The 20,027-nt window shown below is 42.7% G+C and overlaps 1 protein-coding gene and 1 non-coding gene across 2 annotated transcripts in view; both read right to left on the bottom strand.

Annotated features, from left to right (window-relative positions):
- Positions 1–7,769: 7,769 nt before the first annotated feature.
- The window catches only part of LOC149282087 (cAMP and cAMP-inhibited cGMP 3',5'-cyclic phosphodiesterase 10A-like), a 314,224-nt gene continuing 301,966 nt past the window's right edge, over positions 7,770–20,027 (bottom strand). Inside the window, exon 24 of the mRNA XM_089498623.1 lies at positions 7,770–7,887. Coding sequence (XP_089354749.1) covers positions 7,770–7,887 — 118 coding nt within the window. The remainder of the gene's footprint in view (positions 7,888–20,027) is intronic.
- On the bottom strand, positions 17,816–17,930 carry LOC149282088 (U5 spliceosomal RNA). The gene has a single exon (XR_016277989.1). It is a non-coding gene; the product is annotated as a U5 spliceosomal RNA (small nuclear RNA).

The following is a 20,027-nucleotide window of genomic DNA, read 5'->3' as shown; positions in this document are numbered from 1 at the left end:
TTTCACACCTGAAGTACAAAGTGTGTGAAAAAAACACCAAAAACAATTACTATCACAAACTTTGACAAGGGTTGGTGGTAGGATTAGTGCATGGAAAGGGTTGAACTATCAGCATCTAAAATACCCTGGGGTGTCTAGTTTTCAAAAATATATGGTTTGGTGGGGTAAATTTAATTTGCTGGCTTCAAAGATGCCCCAAATACCACATGGAGACAGAATTACCAGATTCAGAGAAAATGGTTTTGAATTAGCAAAACGCTACTTGTACTTATTGCCCCATAACGTGTAGAAGAAAGCAAAAAAACATAAAAACATTGGGTATTTCTAAACTCGGGACAAATAGTAGAATCTATTTAGCAGGTTTTTTCAGTAGTTTTTTATGATGAATAAAAGATTTTTCAAATAAAAGTGAGAAAATGTGTTTTTTTTTTAATTTTTCCTCATATTTTATTATTTTTATTATAGGAAATTACATCATATGAAAAAAATTATGGTGTCTGAAGAAAGCCCTTCTTGTCCTGAAAAAAACAATATATAACTTGTGTGGGTTCAGTAAATGGGTTAAGAGAAAATTACAGCTAAACACAAACACCGCAGAAACGATAAAACAGACATTGTCATGAAGGGTACAAAAAATAGAATCAGCCTTTGTCACGAAGGGATTAAAAGCAGCCGCCCAGACATGAAGTTCAAAGCAGCTGTCGTTCGGCCGCTTTGAATGATGGTCTGCCGGCCCAAAGACCGGCTGGCCCACCGGGAAATCTCCCACGGACCGCACATTGGATGCCCCTGCACTAAGCAATATGACATAATAGGCATAACGAAACATGGTGGGATGAGACGCATGACTGGCCAGTTAAATGGTTACATATTATTTAGGAAGGATAGAAAAAGCAGGAAGGGAGGTGGAGTATGCTTTTATGTCAACAATGAGCTAAAGTAAGTACAGAGCATGTTGTTAATCAAATCAACCATTAATGTCTAATGGAGCGTGGATATTATCAAGCGCAATATAAATTATACAAATTTTATAAAGTTTGGAGACCATGGTTGACAAAATACCCTAATCTATCTTCTTCTTAAGGATATGGAATCTAAGAGATTATAAAATATATAAGAATGAAAATGCCTAAGGAATGAGTGGTGTGAATGAAGAGTACGAATGTGAGTAAACCCCTTTAATTATTATTTTCTTTTTTTTCTTCTTTTTTCTCTTACCTTTTGTTCTGTACTTTTTCTTTTCAGTCTGTTTCTTTTCTTTCTTCTTTTCATTTATGTGGTTGATTTATGACTTGGAGATATCTTATGAATAACCTGGCCTATACATCATCTATTTATTTAGTTAGTAATAGTTGACAACAAATCAGTATTAGAAAGATAGATTAATAAGCTACCTTGGTAAAATGATTTGGGAAATGTAAGATTAATATTACTGTTTTACTAAGACTCAGTATTGACATGTTAATGACCTATATAAATATCTGGGAAATGTAAAGCTTTTACTTTCAAGGTACCAATTCTGTCATGTCACTGTTAATGCATTGTTATTTGTATAATAATAATAATAAAAAATAAATTAAAAAAACAAAACAATGAGCTAAAGTGTAATAGTAAGCAAATAGAAGGTGACAAGGAAAAGGTGGAAGCTTTATGAGTAGATATCAGCTTGGGACAACGAAAGGAAATCAACTACTGGTTGGGATATGTTTTAAACCTCCTAATGTTAATACTGAAGAGGAAGAACAGCCGTTAGAGCAAATTGAGAAAGCAATTCCAAAATAATGCCCCAGCGGGGACAAGGGTAAGTTACAACTACAAATAAACCAATCCCGTTCCCGGGATCAAAAAATACCCTTATTATAACCCCACCCTAAAACATGACTTTTATTAATATGTTTATTAAAAGGTATAACCAAAAAAAAGGATTTTTAAAAACACCAGTGTCACCAGTCCTACTATAAAAGGTATACGTCACAGTAGCATAAGCTGTGTAACACTAATATTAGGTCGTACATACTGTTGATGGCTGCAGTCCTAACAACAGAAATAATTCAATTATGACCAGTGACAGAGGCTAATTAAAAACTCAGACAAGTAGCCCCCCTGACATGTTTCGCTCCTCAGAGCTTCATCTGAGGTCTGGGCTAATGAGTCACTGGTCATAATTGAATTATTTTTGTTGTTAGGACTGCAGCCATCAACAGTACTGTGGAGGATATTGACATAGCTCAGAGGAGGGCTACTAAAATCGGAAATGGTTTGTAAGCTAACACTTATCAGGAAAGACTAAGGGATCTTAATATGTATAATGAAGCCGCTGGATATGCTGACTACATGCTACATGTGCATAAAAACATAGCGTATGTACGAGGATATTCATCTGTCGTCCATGTGTCATCAGGCAGCCTCTGGACTTAAAACCTCATGATCACCAATCTGAGGCTGTATATAGCTTATAGAAAAAAAGGAAATGAGGAGATGTGATATAAACACTTAAAGGGAAGTAGGGTTGAAACAACGAATCGATAAAATCGATAATAATCGATAACGGAAATTACCTTTTACTTACCTCCGCGAGCGTTCCCCTCTTCCGCTACACGCTCTGCACTCTCCGCCTTCTTTTAGTTGCGTGACGGATGTGACGCGTTCCGGAGGTAAGTATTCTTCATGTCTGTGCGAATCGCTCTGTGCGAGTGGCTCCATTCGCACAGAGCGATTCGCTCTGTGCGATTCGCTCTGTGCGAGTGGCTCCGTTCGCACAGAGCGAACCGCTCTGTGCGAGTGGCTCCGTTCGCACAGAGCATTGGAGCAGTACCTTCGTTGTTATGTTTCGGATCATCAGAATAACTGGTCTGACCTGTGGAGTTTGCACATAATAGCCATGTATCCATCGCCTCTGGTATCTCGCCTTTCCTGAACTACAGGATGCAACCTGTCATGCTACCCGATAGTAAACGACTTCCGGCCCTTTCTACCAGGTCGGGGAGAGGGTTTAGCTATCCTCTCACAATCTGAACCTTCGGGTTCCCTCTCACAAACTGGTCCCTTTGTTTTGTGGGTCCCTACTGTATTCTGCGCAAGGTTAATCCAGTGGACCAAAACCGAAAATTCAGGGTTCACTTAGCCGAAACCAAAAACGACCCCCCCACTTTTAATTAAAAAAATCCCACACTTTTAATAAATGTAAGTTAAACACCAAAATTGTACAAAAGATTTAATAACGATATATATATATATTATGATTGTTAACAGCAATCTCAGGCATACCCAGATTCCAGCATGTACTGGTTGGCTGGGCATGATAGGAGTGTGATTGCTGTCAACAATCATATATAAATTAATATTGTTATTGTATTTTGTTTTCCAATTTTGGTGAGTTAACCACACTTTTATTAAAAGTAAGTAACACCAAAATTGGACAAAAAAAATTAACCATATGACTTGGCATGATAGGAGTGTGGTTGCTAGCAGCAATCACACTCCTTTTATACCCAGGCAACCAGTAAATGCTGGAACCTAGGCATGATGGGACTGTGATTGCTGTTAGCAATCACACTCCTATCATGCCAAGTGAGCCAGTACATGCTGGTACAGGGTGGCTGTAAGTGATGCGCAGACCCCATACTGCTGGCAGCATCAATACACAAGGAGGGCAGCTAGCCAGGTTTCAGCATGTACTGGCTGACTTGGCATGATTAAACATACCTTATAATTAAAAATCTTGTAGAACCACATTTAGCAGCAATAAATTTATGTAATAATTTTCTGTATGACTTCATAAGTCTTTCACATTGTTGTCGAAGAATTTTGGCCCACTCTTCTTTACAACATTGCGTCAGTTCATTGAGGTTTGCAGGCATTTGTTTACGCATAGCTCTTTTAAGCTGAGGTCTGGACTTTGGGCCATTGCAACAGCTTGATTTTTTTTTCTTTTTCAGCCATTCTGTTGCAGGTTTGTTGGTGCGCTTGGGATCAGTGTCCTGTTGCATGACCCAATTTCGGCTAAGCGTTACCTGTCGCACAGGTGGCCTCTGAGCATTGCACAGTCTGACCTTGGGGTGGATTTGCTGAGATGTCCACTCCTGGAAAGGTTTACAACTGCTTTGAATGTTTTCCACTTTTGAATAATGTTTCTCACTGTAGAATGATGGACTTCAAATTGTTTGGAGATGGCCTTATGGGTTATAAGGCCACCTCCAAACAATTTGAATTATTGCTGCCCAGATTGATGGGCAGCAATAATTATTTCTCTAAGATCATTGCTGTTCTATTTCCTCCTTGTCATTCTGTTAACACACACCAGAATGCAAACTGCTAAAACGTTGGCTTTTATAGAGGTGGTCACACTTGCTGACCTCTAATTTATATTATGTTTATGTATTTGTTGCCAATTTTATTAGGGTGAGAAGCACAGACAGTTTTTGGTTTTTGTATACACTTGCTGATTAATTAATCAAGGTATTTGATTAGCAGCACCTGTCTGCTACTTAGCATCTTAATTGCTATGAGAACAGCAAGGGTGTGCTTAGTTTTTTACCCATAGCTTCTCCATTATGGCAATATTTTTGTTGAATAAATCATGACAGAGTGTAATAAGTCATGTAAACAAGATGTGTTGTTTGTCATCTGAAGTTTTATTTACCTTATTAGACCTAGGAAATGATGATGTGTACATCTGTTGTTTATCTAAGACAATGGATAATGGCTGACTTCATGAAAAACCATGTGGATTACAACAGGAACCATGGGATACCAAGAATGCCAGGGGAAAGGGGGAGGAGGATGGGATATGCTGAAAGGAGGGTAAGGATGCAGCATGGCAAAGGCTAAGAAAGCTGTGAACATTTTACCAGGGAAAAAGTATTAAATAGGAAGCTGTTCTTCCATCTTGGGCTAGTGAAGTGCCAAGAAAGTAGGGTTGGTTTGGTGTCTAGTATTGTAACTAAAGTTAGAAAGTAACTACAGAACAATTCCTTTAAAGTGTTTCCCTGTCAACCTGGAATCAAGAGTAATTTTGGACACTGACATTCAGTGGCGTCGGCAGGGGGGGGCCAGAGGGGGCCATGGCCCCCCCTAAATCATGCTGTGCCCCCCGGTGTGCCCCCCCAATTGAAACGCCGTCTTTTTTTTTTTTTTTTTTAATAGATCCGGAGGAGAGAGAGAGAGGCGCCGAGTGGTCGCTGAGGAATAAGTTCTCAGCGACCGTTCGGCGCCTCTCACTCTTTTCCGCGACCGCGAGGCCTCTGCCTTGGTCGCAGTGCCGGCATTTCAAGCCGAGCGCCGGTATATGATGTCATATCCGGCGCTCAGCAATGAAGCCGCGCACACTGCGGCAGAACCAGGAAGACAGAGACCTCGCGATCCCGCCGCTGGACTTCTACAAGCCCAAGGTAAGTGAACTTCAAAGGGGGGGGAGGAGGGTAGAAAGTTAGGAGGGGGTTAGAGAGTGAAAAGAGGTAGATAGGAAGTGAGAAGAGGTAGATAGGGATACATTGGGAGGGAGAGAGGGGGTAGATAGGATAGATTGGGAGGGAGAGGGGGTAGTTAGGATAGATTGGGAGGGAGAGGGGGTAGTTAGGATAGATTGGGAGGGAGAGGGGGTAGTTAGGATAGATTGGGAGGGAGAGGGGGTAGTTAGGATAGATTGGGAGGGAGAGGGGGTAGTTAGGATAGTTTGGGAGGGAGAGGGAGATATTAACATATATTGGCAGCAGGGGCTAATATTAATATTAATTGGCAGCAGGGTCTAGTATTTATATTCATATTGGCAGCAGGGTCTAGTATTTATATATATATCGGCAGCAGGGGCTAATATTAATATATATTGGCTGCAGGGGCTAAGTTTATATATATATTGGCTGCAGGGACTAATAATATATATTGGCAGTAGGGGCTAATATTAATATATACTGGTAGCAGGGTCAAATATTAATATATATCGGCAGCAGGGTATAATTTTTATGTATATCGGCAGCAGGGTATAATATAAGTATATATCCGCAGCAGGGGCTAATATCAATATATATCCGCAGCAGGGGTTAATATTAATATATATCAGAAGCAGGGTGTAATATTTCTATATATTGTCATCAGCAGGGGCTAATATTAAAGAATGAGAAATAACTGCCTAACGTGTGTGTGTATATGTGTGTATATATATATATATATATATATATATATATAGTGTATATGTACCGTTTTATAATTGGCCCCCATACTTTGGTTCCTGGCCCCCCATGTGCCCCCCCTAAATATGAAAGCTGGAGACGCCACTGCTGACATTAAAGGGACCATTTGGTATGCTGGTCCACTCTGAATCTAAGTACACATGTTATCAAATAAATAAGAAATGTGTGACAATATATTGATTCAGGGACTTTCTATAACCAATGCAGTAAACACAAAAAGTGTACTTCACAGCAACTTTTAACAATAAGAAACAGAAAAAAAGTATACTTATCTTAGTAGATGTATTTTTATTTGTGTAAGACTCATCATATATAACAAGATTTATTTGCTTTTCTGCATTGTGATATATTTTTTGATATATTGCTTTTACCACCAGAGGTATTAATAAAGTATATCATAACACCTCTTGGCATTCATATTTACATAATTTAACTGTTTTCTATAATCAAAGAAATGTATTGTTGTACTGTTAGATGTCTTTGTAAAAATTATGGTTATTTATTATTTCACTAATAAATGTTAGCATAATTTAGCATAAAACAGGCCAAGACCAGAATATATGTATATGTATATATATATATATATATATATATATTAGACTTGTGGATTTGTACATTTTGTCACTTCATATGAATCTCTGAAAATGGATGAAAACAAAGCAAAAAAACTAAAAACGTTCAGCCTTACTTTGCTGGCTCTTTTACTCCCACTCTTCTACATTCCCACTCTTCTCTGAATGTTTCCTTACCTTCTCTTCCGACCACTTCCATATGCCACAGCTTTGCTTCCATGTCTGGCATCTTCTTGTTCTTTTCTTTTCTCTCTTCATCGGCACCTCCACAGACACAACTTCCCAGCGAACTTCTGCCAAAATGGCGGATCCTCTAGTGACATCCTCTCCCCCAATGTTTACCTGAGTGATCCTTTTTGTTAGGTTATATATTCCACGTACAGCACGGTTGCACTTCATAGAGTATGTGCCTTCAGCAACATCTGAACTATATGTGTGTCCTTGCAGCTAGGTTCAGTAATGCTAGCATTTTTAAAATTGAAAGTATAATATATACCAACACAATTGTAAACAGGTTATATTAAAACTGAAAAAATACCACCCCTTCCACACCAGAATAGGTAAAATTATTTTACTTAATAATAGGTTTATGATATCATCTATTGAGTAGTTTAATATAAACCCAAAAATGAATTTACTATTGTCATGGTGCTTTTATAACTATAATAATATTTATAATCAGGATAAAGACCACATCAATATAAATATATATCTTTTTGTGCATTTGGGAATGCGTAATGCACTCAATGAGTTAAATAGTTTGAGGTAAATGTTAAAGAACATAAACTGTTCTCTATTTTTAAAAAAGGGACTTAAGCATCATGCAAAGTGATTATACATGTAACATGTAATAAATATAATAAGGTTATACATTTCACTTATTTCCTGAAACAAGGTCCAGAATGCTATAAAATAAAAGACCAGTGGAAATAAAGATAAATTGGGGTCTGTTCTCCGGTTCGGTATTCAGTATAGTTTTCAGTATTCAGTGTTTTAGGGCGAATACTATTTAATCAGATATCTTGACAGGAAGAGAATCAGATACATCTGTTGCCAGCAATAGAGGTGGAATCCAAACTGTAGTGTCTTCTCCCCTGGATACTTTCTCCCACTGATTCAGATTTTCCCTATAAGACCAAAAGTAAAAACATATTTTGTAGTCCCAAAGTAAGTACATTTAACAACTCAATTTGTAACTTCTCCTTTGCAACATACTCTGGCTATTCTACCGCTACAGTGTGCAAAAAGACAGAGAAAGCTTCATAACTTAATTGGGGTAGAATAGTAAATGTATAGTGTAAATGTGACTTTTGGTATAGCAATTGATCTTTCTGTAGGATGCATTTTCACTTCTAACTTTTAATAAGAGAGAGATTTTCCATAGCAAAATTTTACAAAGACATTTTAGTTGGGATAAGTTATTGGAATACACATAGAGCACAAAGACATTAATTACCGTATTTGTTCGATTATAAGACAAGGTTTTTTTCAGAGCAAATGCTCTGAAAAATACCCCTCATCTTATAATCGGGGTCGTCTTACAATCAGACCTCAAATAGGTCTGACTATGAGACGACTAGGATCCAGATCCCTCGCAGCTGCAGGGGACCTGGATCCTCCTGTCTCAACCCCCCTGCCCCACTTACCGGTACTTCTGAGTCCCCGGTGTGTAGCTGGGGCAGCGTGTATTTGTCTACGCGATTCGCGTAGAAAACTTCCGCTGCAGCAGGAAGGAGGTGTGGCTAGCAGCGGGGGTTGTCTGCGTGGACGCAGACAACCCCCGCTGCTAGCCACGCCTCCTTCCGGCTGCAGCGTAAGTGTGTGGGATCTACACGCTGCCCCAGCTACATGACAGGGAAGTCAGAAGCACCGGTAAGTTTGGAGGAGGGAGGAGGAGGGAGGGAGGAGGAGGGAGGGGGGGGAGTGTTAAACGGGGGGCATAAGGCATTTCTGTAGGCAGAGTGCTCTGTGAAATCCCTTTTAACCCCCTTAATGCCACTCTGCCTCCAGAAATCCCTTTTTAACCCTCTATACGCCACTCTGCCTCCTGAATGCCTTAAACCTCCCTATATGCCACTCTTCCCCATAATATGCCTTTTAACCCTCTAAATGCCAGAGTGGCATATAGGGGTATAAGGCATTTCTGGAGGCAGAGTGGCACATAGGGGGTCAAAAGGCATATCATGGGGCAGGCACAGTGGCATATAGGGTTAAAAGGCATATGGGGCACAGTGGCATTTAGAGGGTTAAAAGGCATATCATGGGGCACAGTTGCATATAGGGGGTATAAGGCATTTCTGGGGCAGATGTGCATAACTGGGGGTCAGGTTGGAAAATAGAAGGAAATAAAACCAAAATATTTTTCTCAATCATAGCTTTTATTAAAAAAAAAAATAGTTTAGATGAATTAACATTTACTGGTAAAACTTTTTTCCTATAGGGTCATCTTATATTCAGGCTTTTTCTTTTTTTCCTAAATTAATATTCAGATTTGGGGGGTCGTCTTATAATCAGGGTCGTCTTATAATCGAGCAAATACGGTAATATTAAGTATTTCATATTTATCTATAGCCGTGAACACCTTACCTTTAACACAACAATCTCCACCTTAATCATATGAGGTATACAATAATGAGGAATAACTATGCAGGATCTCAGAAAAAGACATGAAGATACCGGTTTCCCCTTGACATACACATATGTATTGCTTAATGTAAGCTCAAACTGCTACTGTCTGATGTTGGATGTTCAGGAAAACAAAATCACCTGGATCCAGAGGCATATCTACCGAAAATAGCGCCTATGGCAAGCACTGAAATTGCACCCCTGTCCAAATATCTAAAACCCATTTATTAGCCCCTGCTGCCCATATTTATATATAAATATTAGTCCCTGCTGCCCATATATATAAATATATATATATATATATATATATATAAATATATATATATATATATAAATATATATATATATATATATATAAATATATATATATAAAATATTAGACCCTGCTGCCTATAGCAGACATACAAATCCTATATTTGCAGGTATACAATAATAATATATGAAACGTAGCATCGCAGGTATAGATCAAATAAATACATGGAAACAGCATTGCAGGCATTAATCAACTGAATAAGACATATTAACCCTGTATTTGCAGGTATACATAAATAATGTATGGAAACATAGCATAGCAGATATGGATCTACAGAATAACACAAAAACACAGCTTTGCAGGTATAGATCAATTGGAATTCACATAAAAACACGGCATTAAAAGATATATTTAAAACCCCGTAAATTACAGACATAGATCACAGGTTGCACACCCCAAAGCCAGCCCTGGCATCCACACTGCCCACATAGAACCTGACCAGCACCCAAATTACACACACATATGATTTGCCATCTTTGTCCCCAAATAGCCCAGCACAAGTCAACTTTGTCCCCAAACAGTGCGGCCTGTGCCATCTTTGTCCCATATACACCCTTATCTGTGCTATCTTGGTCCCCAAGGCTCAAACCTCCTGCTAGTGCCATCTTTGCCCTTCCACAATTATACATCTATGATACACACAAACACTTTTACAGTCACTCACTAATTCACACTTTCATTCAGACAGCTCATCCACACATTAACTCATGCTCTCCCTCATTCAGACAATTCATCCACACATTAACTCATGCTCTCCCTTATTCAGACAATTCATCCACACATTAACTCATGCTCTCCCTCATTCAGACAGCTCATCCACACATTAACTCATGCTCTCCCTCATTCAGACAATTCATCCACACATTAACTCATGCTCTCCCTCATTCAGACAATTCATCCACACATTAACTCATGCTCTCCCTCATTCAGACAATTCATCCACCCATTAACTCATGCTCTCCCTCATTCAGACAATTCATCCACCCATTAACTCATGCTCTCCCTCATTCAGACAATTCATCCACCCATTAACTCATGCTCTCCCTCATTCAGACAATTCATCCACCCATTAACTCATGCTCTCCCTCATTCAGACAATTCATCCACCCATTAACTCACGCTCTCCCTCATTCAGACAATTCATCCACACATTAACTCATGCTCTCCCTCATTCAGACAATTCATCCACCCATTAACTCATGCTCTCCCTCATTCAGACAATTCATCCACCCATTAACTCATGCTCTCCCTCATTCAGACAATTCATCCACACATTAACTCATGCTCTCCCTCATTCAGGCAATACATTCACACATTAACTCATGCTCTCCCTCATTCACTCAATGCATGCACACATTAATCCACTCTTTACTTATATCACTTTCTAACCCCTCTCCCTCCCTTATCACTCTCTTACCCCTCTCCCTCCCTTATCACTCTCTAACCCCTCTCCCTCCCTTATCACTCCCTAACCCCTCTCCCTCCCTTATCACTCCCTAACCCCTCTCCCCCTTTGTAGTTCTCACCTTGGGGTCCAGCGACGGGAGCACAAGGCTTCTGCCTTCTTGCACTGCTGCGGTGCCCGCTGCTTCACTGCTGAGCGCCTTAATATGATGTCATATTTCGGCGCTCAGCACTGAAGCAGCGGGCACCAGCGAGCGGCTTTTAAACGCTGTCTTTTTTTTTTTTGATGCGGCGCCCCTTTCTCTCCTCCGCATCAAAAAAAAATAAAAAGACAGCGTTTAAAGCCACTCGCTGGTGCCGGCACCGGGACGGAGGCAGAGGCCTCGTGGAGGAGAATGAGGGGCGCCGAGCGGTTGCTAGGCATGCCTCTCTCTCCTCCGCATCAAAAAAAAAAAAAAAAAAGACAGCGTTTGAAAGCCGCTCACTGGCGCCCCTTTCAAATGGCGCCTATGGCAAGAGCCATAGGTGCCATACCCTAGATACGCCTCTGCCTGGATCTGTCAAATGTATTTGTCAGTTTAAAGTTGAACTTGGTGGGAACTTACAGTCCCTCAGAGGAGGGGTGGTTGGGAGAGGGAGGCCCTTGGGATCACCCCAAAAATAACGATTTAGGGTTATATAGGCATTGCTGTGCTTGGAAGCCTGATTGTGGCGCCCGGCTGTCTGGGCAGGGTATTGTTTGTGGTGATGGGATTATCTCCTACTCTGATAGAGTTTGGATATAAGGCTGTGAGTTTTCACAATAAACTGTTCTTTGTTTTTCACCTCAACATGAGTTCTGTCTGATGCTTGGGGTGGGCTGCTATAAATTACTGTCCTTGCCAGGACAGTACATACGCTGTATCAGATAGATTTTGGTCAGCTACAGCGCCAGCATGGCTCTATTCTGACAGTCCTGCTCCATCTCTCATCATCACTCTTTTCTGAAATCCCTGGAAGGAAGCAACTTTGGTGGGTGTACCCAGTCGGGGTACAGGACCTCCCGTCACATTTGGTGGCAGTGGCGGGATGCTTCCTTGGTACCGGGACATCCAAACCACCACAGGAACCTTGTCACAGTGAACGGAGCAGCACTACAGCAGCTTAGAAAGGAACACCTTAAAGGAACTGCTGGAAGCCGGCATGTAACAAATCAAAAGCTACTTTGATCACCGAACTGATGGAAGGAGGCCGAAGTACCATATTTGCTCGATTATAAGATGACCCCCCAAAATTTGAATATTAATGTAGGAAAAAAAGAAAGCCTGAATATAAGACTACCCTATAAGAAAAAAGTTTTACTAGTAAATATTAATTCACATGTAAACTATTTTTTTCATATTTAATAAAAACTATGATGTTTTTTTTATTTCCTTTTATTTGCCAACCTGCCCCCAGTTATGTCTTATACCCCTTTATATGCCACTCTGCCCCCATAAATGCCTTATACCCCCTGTGATGGGACCGACCTGTACCCTGACTGGGTACTCCCGCCAAACACTGCTTCCTCCTGCCGGGACACCAACAATTAACCCCTTCAGCACCAGACAGAACCAGCGTTGTAGATAGAAGGGGACGTCGCTGCACTGGAGCTGCATTGGCACTTTGGCTATCCGAAGCTTAGCTACACAGCGTGGCTCTTGTCCTGAAAAGGACAATAAAGGATCATAGCGGTGCGGGGCAGAGGCCAGTGGCTCTCCGCTCTGTTGTCAGCGCTTCAGCTGGGGGTTGTGGATCTGGGCGAACTACCCAGCATTTGGAGGACCCAGGTGTGGAGACTGCAATCTCATCCACCCATCCTGGGTTAACATCCTCGGATGAAAATTCAATTAAATCCACAGAAAACATGGACACTGGGGCATACTGCAGAACACCGTCTAACAGTTTTTTATATGCTTTTTCCAGTTCCCACTCCTGTGTAATTAAAAAGTCTAAATCACCTCTCAGTCCTAGTGCACCTGGGAGGTCCAATTTCCTGAAATCTTGGATGTCCTCAATCCGCCACTCGACTATACTGCTGAAATCCGGATCCTCCTGAAGACTATCCCATAACAATCCCGGGCCGCCAAAATCATAGCCCTCCGTGGGCTCTGTACCTTCCAGGCATCAACCCACCAGGGCTGCATACCATCATTATGCCCTGTATCCATCATCACACATCATCTCAGTTTGGACCAGCCCGTCTAACTCGGACACCCATTCCTCCCTGGACTGCTCTCCCAGCAACGGCATTCGTGCAACCCAGTAAATGTCCTCGCTGGTTGGGAGGCACTTACCCTAGTAGTCCTGTTCCCATTGCAGAGTCTCCCACCAGAGTTGCCGATGGATATGATCCCTCCACCGAAACTCGTCCTCAGCCGATACAGGTCCATCGGGTTGGGCCCATGCCTCCTGCATACGTCATCTGATCTCCACTTCCATAGCTGAGGATAATGACGTTGCTCCCTCTCTGCCCGAAGGATGACCAATCCTGGTGGTTGTTTGGATGTCCCGTTTGGAAGGAAGCATCCCACCGCTTGCCAACAATGTGACGGGACCGACCTGTACCCCGACTGGGTACTCCCGCCAAACGCTGCTTCCTCCTGCCGGGACACCAACAATTAACTCCTTCAGCACCAGGCAGAACCAGCGTTGTAGATAGAAGGGGGACGTCGCTGCACCGGAGTTGCGTTGTCACTGTGGCTATCCAAAGAAGCTTAGCTACACAGCGTGGCTATTGTCCTGAAAAGGACAATAAAGGATCATAGCAGCCCACCCCAAGCATCAGGCAACACTCATGTTGAGGTGAAAACAGGACTCCTTTATTTAAACCAAATACAGAGCTATATATACAAGTAAGAAAAGGGCCAAGACAAATATCACATGATCTAATTACCATGCCAGGAAGGAAGTAATTAGATCAAATCCTGCAACACAATATCCAGGGGAAAGACATAATAACATGAGACATAAATAATTACATTAGTTGGGGATGTAGATTTTGAATGATGATAGAGAAATAATTGGCTTGAGACAAACAATGGCCAGGACACAGAGATAACAGGAGCTCACAGGATTAACAGCTACCTGTTGTGTAATTAAAAATTAGGTATGCAGCAGTGACACCTAGTCATACCTACAAGGGGTCTTAAGACAAGGGCTAAATCACACAATAACAGGGGAAATACTTCACACCTATACAATCAACAATGCAAAGACAATCAGCCTACTTCCTACAACAGGACGTCCAGCTGACATTACAGTTTTGAGTAGTTTAACATGGGAAAAATCAGTAGAAACTGACCCCCTGTGTCCACACACAGAAGTCTCTGGGCCCATAGTCCCTGGGCCCATAGTCGATAGGGAGGAGGCTGGCTCTCAGGCCTCTCCAGGGGCCCCAGCGATGGAGGGTTCCGTCACACCCCCCTATATGCCACTCTGCCTCCCTGATATGCCACTTTGCCACCAGACATCCCTTATACTCCCTATTTGCCACTCTGCCCCAGATATGCCTTATACCCCTATATTACATTACATTTATTTATAAAGTGCCGGACGATTCCGCAGCACTGTTACATTCATTAGAACAATTTATAAACACATACAATGACAAACTGGTTACAATCTAGTCTATATGCCACTCTGCTCCCAGATATGCCTTATACCCCTATATGCCACTCTGCCTCCCTAATATTCCTTTTAACCCACTATATGCAACTCTACCTCCCTGATATTCCTTTTAACCTACTATATGCCACTCTACCTCCCTGATATTAATTTTAACCCCCTTTATGCCACTATGCCTCCCCTTATACCCCCCATACCATTTTTACTCTCCCCCGACTTACCAGTGCTTCCCATAGACTTCTCCCTGTGCTTCAGATTCCTTGGTGTGTAGCGGTGGCAGCCGGTGAAGATCTGCGCCATGTGTGCAGACAACCTCCGCTGCTGCAAGCACTTCCACCAGGGCTTCTATGAATGAGCACCGGAAGGTCATGTGATGCCGGAACTCCATCATAGAAGAATGAGCATAACACAGACCTCCACCGGCTGCCAGAGAGGATGCAGGGGATAGTCTTGTAGTCAGACCTCTATTTCAGGTCTGATTAGAAGATGACCTCTAATATAAGACGATGGTTATTCTTCAGAGCATGTGCACTGAAAAAAACCTTGTCTTATAATCGAGCAAATATGGTAGCCTTGTCCTGTCCGAAGGGACAGAAATCTCAGAAATCCAGCAGCGTGTAGCCAAACCCCCGCAAGAGATTATCGCCAAGTTGATCAGCAAAACCACGCAGCTGAGGATGGCGGAAATACAGCGAGCCAGAACTTTTACAGTGAATGAGCAACAGCCCACCGGCCATATGAAACTACCTTAAGATGCCATCCGAAAGTTTGACGACACCAGAGAAGAAATCAACCGTTATCTTCAGGTATTCGAAAGACAATGTGGAATACAAAGAGTTGAGGAGACCAGCTGGGTCATGCTCCTGGTGAGTCAATTATCAGGGAGGGCACTTGAGGCATATGAGGCTATCCCGGAAGAGGACAGTGCTAACTACAGGAGAGTGAAGGCACCATACGGCATCACCCCAGAAGCCCACCGGTTAAAATTTCGAGGTTTACTCTGTCAAGAAGGACAGCCTTTTACAGAGTGGGTGCATTGCATGACTCGGGCTGCTGAAGGATGGTTGAACGGGTGCCAGGTGGCTACAGTAGCGGATGTGCTTCAGATCATCCTATTGGAACAATTCTATGATCTGGCTCCCGCAGCAGTACGCGAGACCGACAGCACCTCACAGTAGATCGTGCAGCTGTACTGGCGGACCAGTATGTAGACTCTAGGACAGGGCCGTCCAACCTGCGGCCCTCCAGCTGCTGCAGGACTACATCTCCCATAATGCTCTTTCAGCTAAGGGGCTGGCAGAGGAGGATGGGAGATGTAGTCCTGCAGCAGCTGGAGGGCCGCAGGTTGGACGCCCCTGCTCTAGGAGGTCAGTACAACCAGAGCCCCAACGTCTTGCCTGCTACATACCACCCCCTGCCAGAGCCTCACCACCTCCTGAACCTCGGCACCCTAATCATTATAGCCAGCCCCCGGCCTAATCCACTTAAGTACCTTGTACAGTGTTCCGACCACCAGTCACACTGCGTACCCCAGCCCCCCTGGAGGCCAGAGCCTATAGTGGGCGATGCTTCCCTGTCACCAGGTCACACGCAGACACACTGCCACTACACTGCCACCCAGCGACCCAGGACCTACCAAACCCCAGGAGCACACAAAGCCGCTGCTGTGAACTCAGCACTGAAGGTATAGATCAAATAACCAGAATCAGACATACAAATGCTGTATTTGCAGGTATGCAATAATAATGTATTTGCAGGTATAGATCAACAGAACAAACAAATCCAGCATTGCAGGTATAGATCAACTGGAAATCACATATAAACTCAGCACTGAGGGTATAGATCAAATAAACAACACATAGAAACAGCATTGCAGGTATTGATCAACTGAATAAGACATGAAAACCCTGTATTTGCAGGTACACATAAATAATGTATGGAGACATAGCATAGCAGATATAGATGAACAGAATAACACAAAAACCCAGATTTGCAGGTTTAGATCAATTGGAATTCACATAAAAACTCAGCATTACAGGTATAGATAAACCCCCTAAATTCCAGGCATAGATCACAGGTTTCACACCCCAAAGCCAGCCCTGGCGTCCACACTGCCCACATAGAACCTGACCAGCACCGAGATAACACACATAGGACTTGACATCTTTGTCTCCAAACAGCCCAGTCTGAGTCAACTTTGTCTCCTAACAGCCCGGCCTGTGCCATCTTTGTCTCAAAAACACGCTGCCTGTGCCATCTTGGTCCCCAAGGCTCAAACACCCTGCTTGTGCCATCTTTGCATTCCTACAAATTAATTATACATCTATGATACACACAATCACTTTTACAGTCACTCACTAATTCACACTTTCATTCACGCAATTCATCCACACAATCATTTATTCTCTCTCTCATTCACACAAATCATTTACACATATTCATTAATGCATTCTCACAAATGCATTCATTCACCCACTCATTCAAACAATTTATCCATACATTAATTCATACTCACTCATTCAGACAAATTATCCACACATTAATTCATTCTCACTCTTTATTTCAATATTCTTACTACTTCCTTACTCACTATCTACCCCCTCTCCCTCCCTTCTTACTATCTACCCACTCTCATTATTTACCCCCTCCTCCCCTTCTGACTATCTACCCTCTCCCTTCTGACTATCTACCCTCACCCCCCTTCTCATTATCTACCCTCCCCCTTTGAAGTTCACTTACCTTGCAGAAGTCCTGTGGTGGGAGCGCAAGGCTTCTGTCTCGCTGCTCTGCAGCGTTTTGTGCTGCTTCAGTGCCCAGCACTAGAAGATGATGTCATATTCCGACACTCACCATGAAATGCCGGCCCCGCGATCGAGTTAGAGGCCTCACAGAGGAGAGTGAGGGGCACGAGCGGTTGCTGAAAAATTATTCATGAGCGACAGCTTGGTGCCCCTCTCTCTCCTCTGCGTAAAAAAAAAAAGGACGGCGATTCAATTGGGGAGGCCACTAATTTCGGGACATGTTGGTTACCCTAGATCTAGCATCAGCTAAAAAAGCATTTTTTTTTAAGCCCAGCAAACGCCAGGCATCAAAAAATTGATTAAGACTCATGGTCGTTCCTCCCCATGGAAATCTTTAGTAAAAGGCGAAAGATTTATTCGGTCTGAAGAGAAACCAGAGTATTAAAAAAAAAAAAAAAAAAGCATTTTTTATCCGATTAATCGATGCGCGCAGACAACCTCCGCTGCTAGCCGACACTTCCGTGACATGACCTTCTGGTGCTCAGTGATAGAAGCCAGACATCCACCGGCTGCCCCCACTAGCATTGGTAAGTTAAGGGAGGCATATCAGGGGTCAGAGTGGCAAACAGGGTGGTATACGGCATATCTGGGGGCCAGAGTGGCAAATAAGGAGGGATAAGGCATATCTCGGGGGCAGAGTGACATATAGGGGTTATAAGGCATATCTGGGGGGGCAGAGTGGCATATAGGGTGGTATAAGGCATATCTTGGGGCAGAGTGGCAAGCCCTGGGGCAGATGTGCATAACTGGGGGGGGCAGAGTGGCAAATACAATACAATAAATACAAGAAATTTATTTTTTCAGGGCATATGAAAAAATACTTTACGTGTGAATTAATATTTAGTAAATGTAGTAAAAAAAATTTCCTATAGGGTAGTCTTATATTAAGGCTTTTTTCCCTAAATTAGTATTCAAATTTTGAGGGGTAGTCTAATAATCGGGATCGTCGTATACCATTGCACTCTAATGGTTGCCTTTGTTCATAGTGCTAGTCCTCAGTGCGCGTTGTCTCCGGTTGTCTCTTGTGTTTAACCTCAAGTTGCTCCTCGACTACTGTCAGGAACCACTTTTTCGCTGCCTGAACCATGGCTTTTTTATACCTGTGGCATTTAAATCTGCTACCACTAGTGGCCACCCTCCGCCCTCTGGAGCACTCAGAACGCAATTACTAGGATCAGGTGTGCCTTGTTACCTGGGTTGAGCCCTAGTCAACACATCCAGCTGGGCCTTGTTACCTGGAGTCAGGGCCTTTGTATTGAAGTCTGTGGACCTTTCTGCTGTGGCTCTGCATCTGTACCATTCCTGGTTACCTGCTTTGTGTCCTGATCAAGTGGGCTGTGTGCCTTTCGTGCCCTTCCAAGCGGGCTCCCTGCCAAAATACTTATTACCGGTATTTATTTTGCCATATGTCCGGTTTCTTGCTTACAGACTGTATTACCCTTATTTGCTTGTCCAATTATGTACATATAATACAATCCAGGTTATGCAATGTATTATATGTATTATATACATATAATACATTGCATAACCTGGATTTCTGCTTGTGGTGTCTTTGTTTTTATAATCGTGCACCGTGGGTTACAGACCGAACCCCAAGTATCCCCTGCACATGGGCTCCTACCCGACCTGATCACCCGAGTCCTGACAACTACGTTGACTCTCCAGTATCCTTACCTTGGCGTGTTCTTGTTAATTCTGATTCCTTGTCTCCTGACCTCGGCTTGCTGACTATGTTTTCGCTACCCTTGTGTTCTGCCTGACTCCGGTGTCTCCGACCTTGCTGTGCGTGACAGTATCATGATTAATGCTGTATGTTAGTTTTTTTAGTTTCTCAAGGTCAGTCCAACTGCATTATCTGTGTTGAAGAGTTGGGTCTCTTTTTTCAACCAGCAAAGATGTAATTAGCTCTTTTTCAAAGTATAAAAATGTAATGGTGGACCGTGGTACTGTTGCCTTATAGTTGACAAAAGAATTAACAAAAGCGAGTTGAAGTAATGATTTCTAAGTCTCAATTAGAATCAGATGCCACAAAATATACTATGTTACCCATTTTCAATGAAAATTCCAAGAAGTCACGGACTAAATCACCTAAACACCAGCTGAAAGTAATTGAGTAATTGAGATATTTAACCCCTTCGCGACCTTTGCCGGTTCAGGACCGTCATAACAAGAAGGTCACTAAATGACCTTTGACGGTCCTGAACCGTCAAAAAATTAAATAAGCTTAGAAAGTGATCAAGGATCACTTTCTTCGCTTAAACGGCCTTGCTGCAATGCCTCGATGTCGAGGCATTCAGCAAGGCCGAGATCGGCATCGGGGGCCATGTCTGGCCCCTCCCCGGGGCGTCAACAGCCGCCATACATTGTATGGCGGCGGACGCCCGTTTTAAAAGCGTTTAGGAGGCGATCAACGATCGCCTCCTAAACTTAAATGGTGTCGCTGGAATGCCTCGATCAGGAGGCATCCAGCGACACCAAA

Source organism: Sceloporus occidentalis, unplaced genomic scaffold, assembly GCF_023333645.1.
Source record: "Sceloporus occidentalis isolate IW3139 unplaced genomic scaffold, rSceOcc1.0.p SCAF_123, whole genome shotgun sequence".
In the NCBI taxonomy this organism is placed as follows: Eukaryota; Metazoa; Chordata; class Lepidosauria; order Squamata; family Phrynosomatidae; genus Sceloporus; species Sceloporus occidentalis.
Note: the sequence above shows the minus strand (reverse complement) of the source record. Positions and strands in the feature narration are given on the sequence as shown.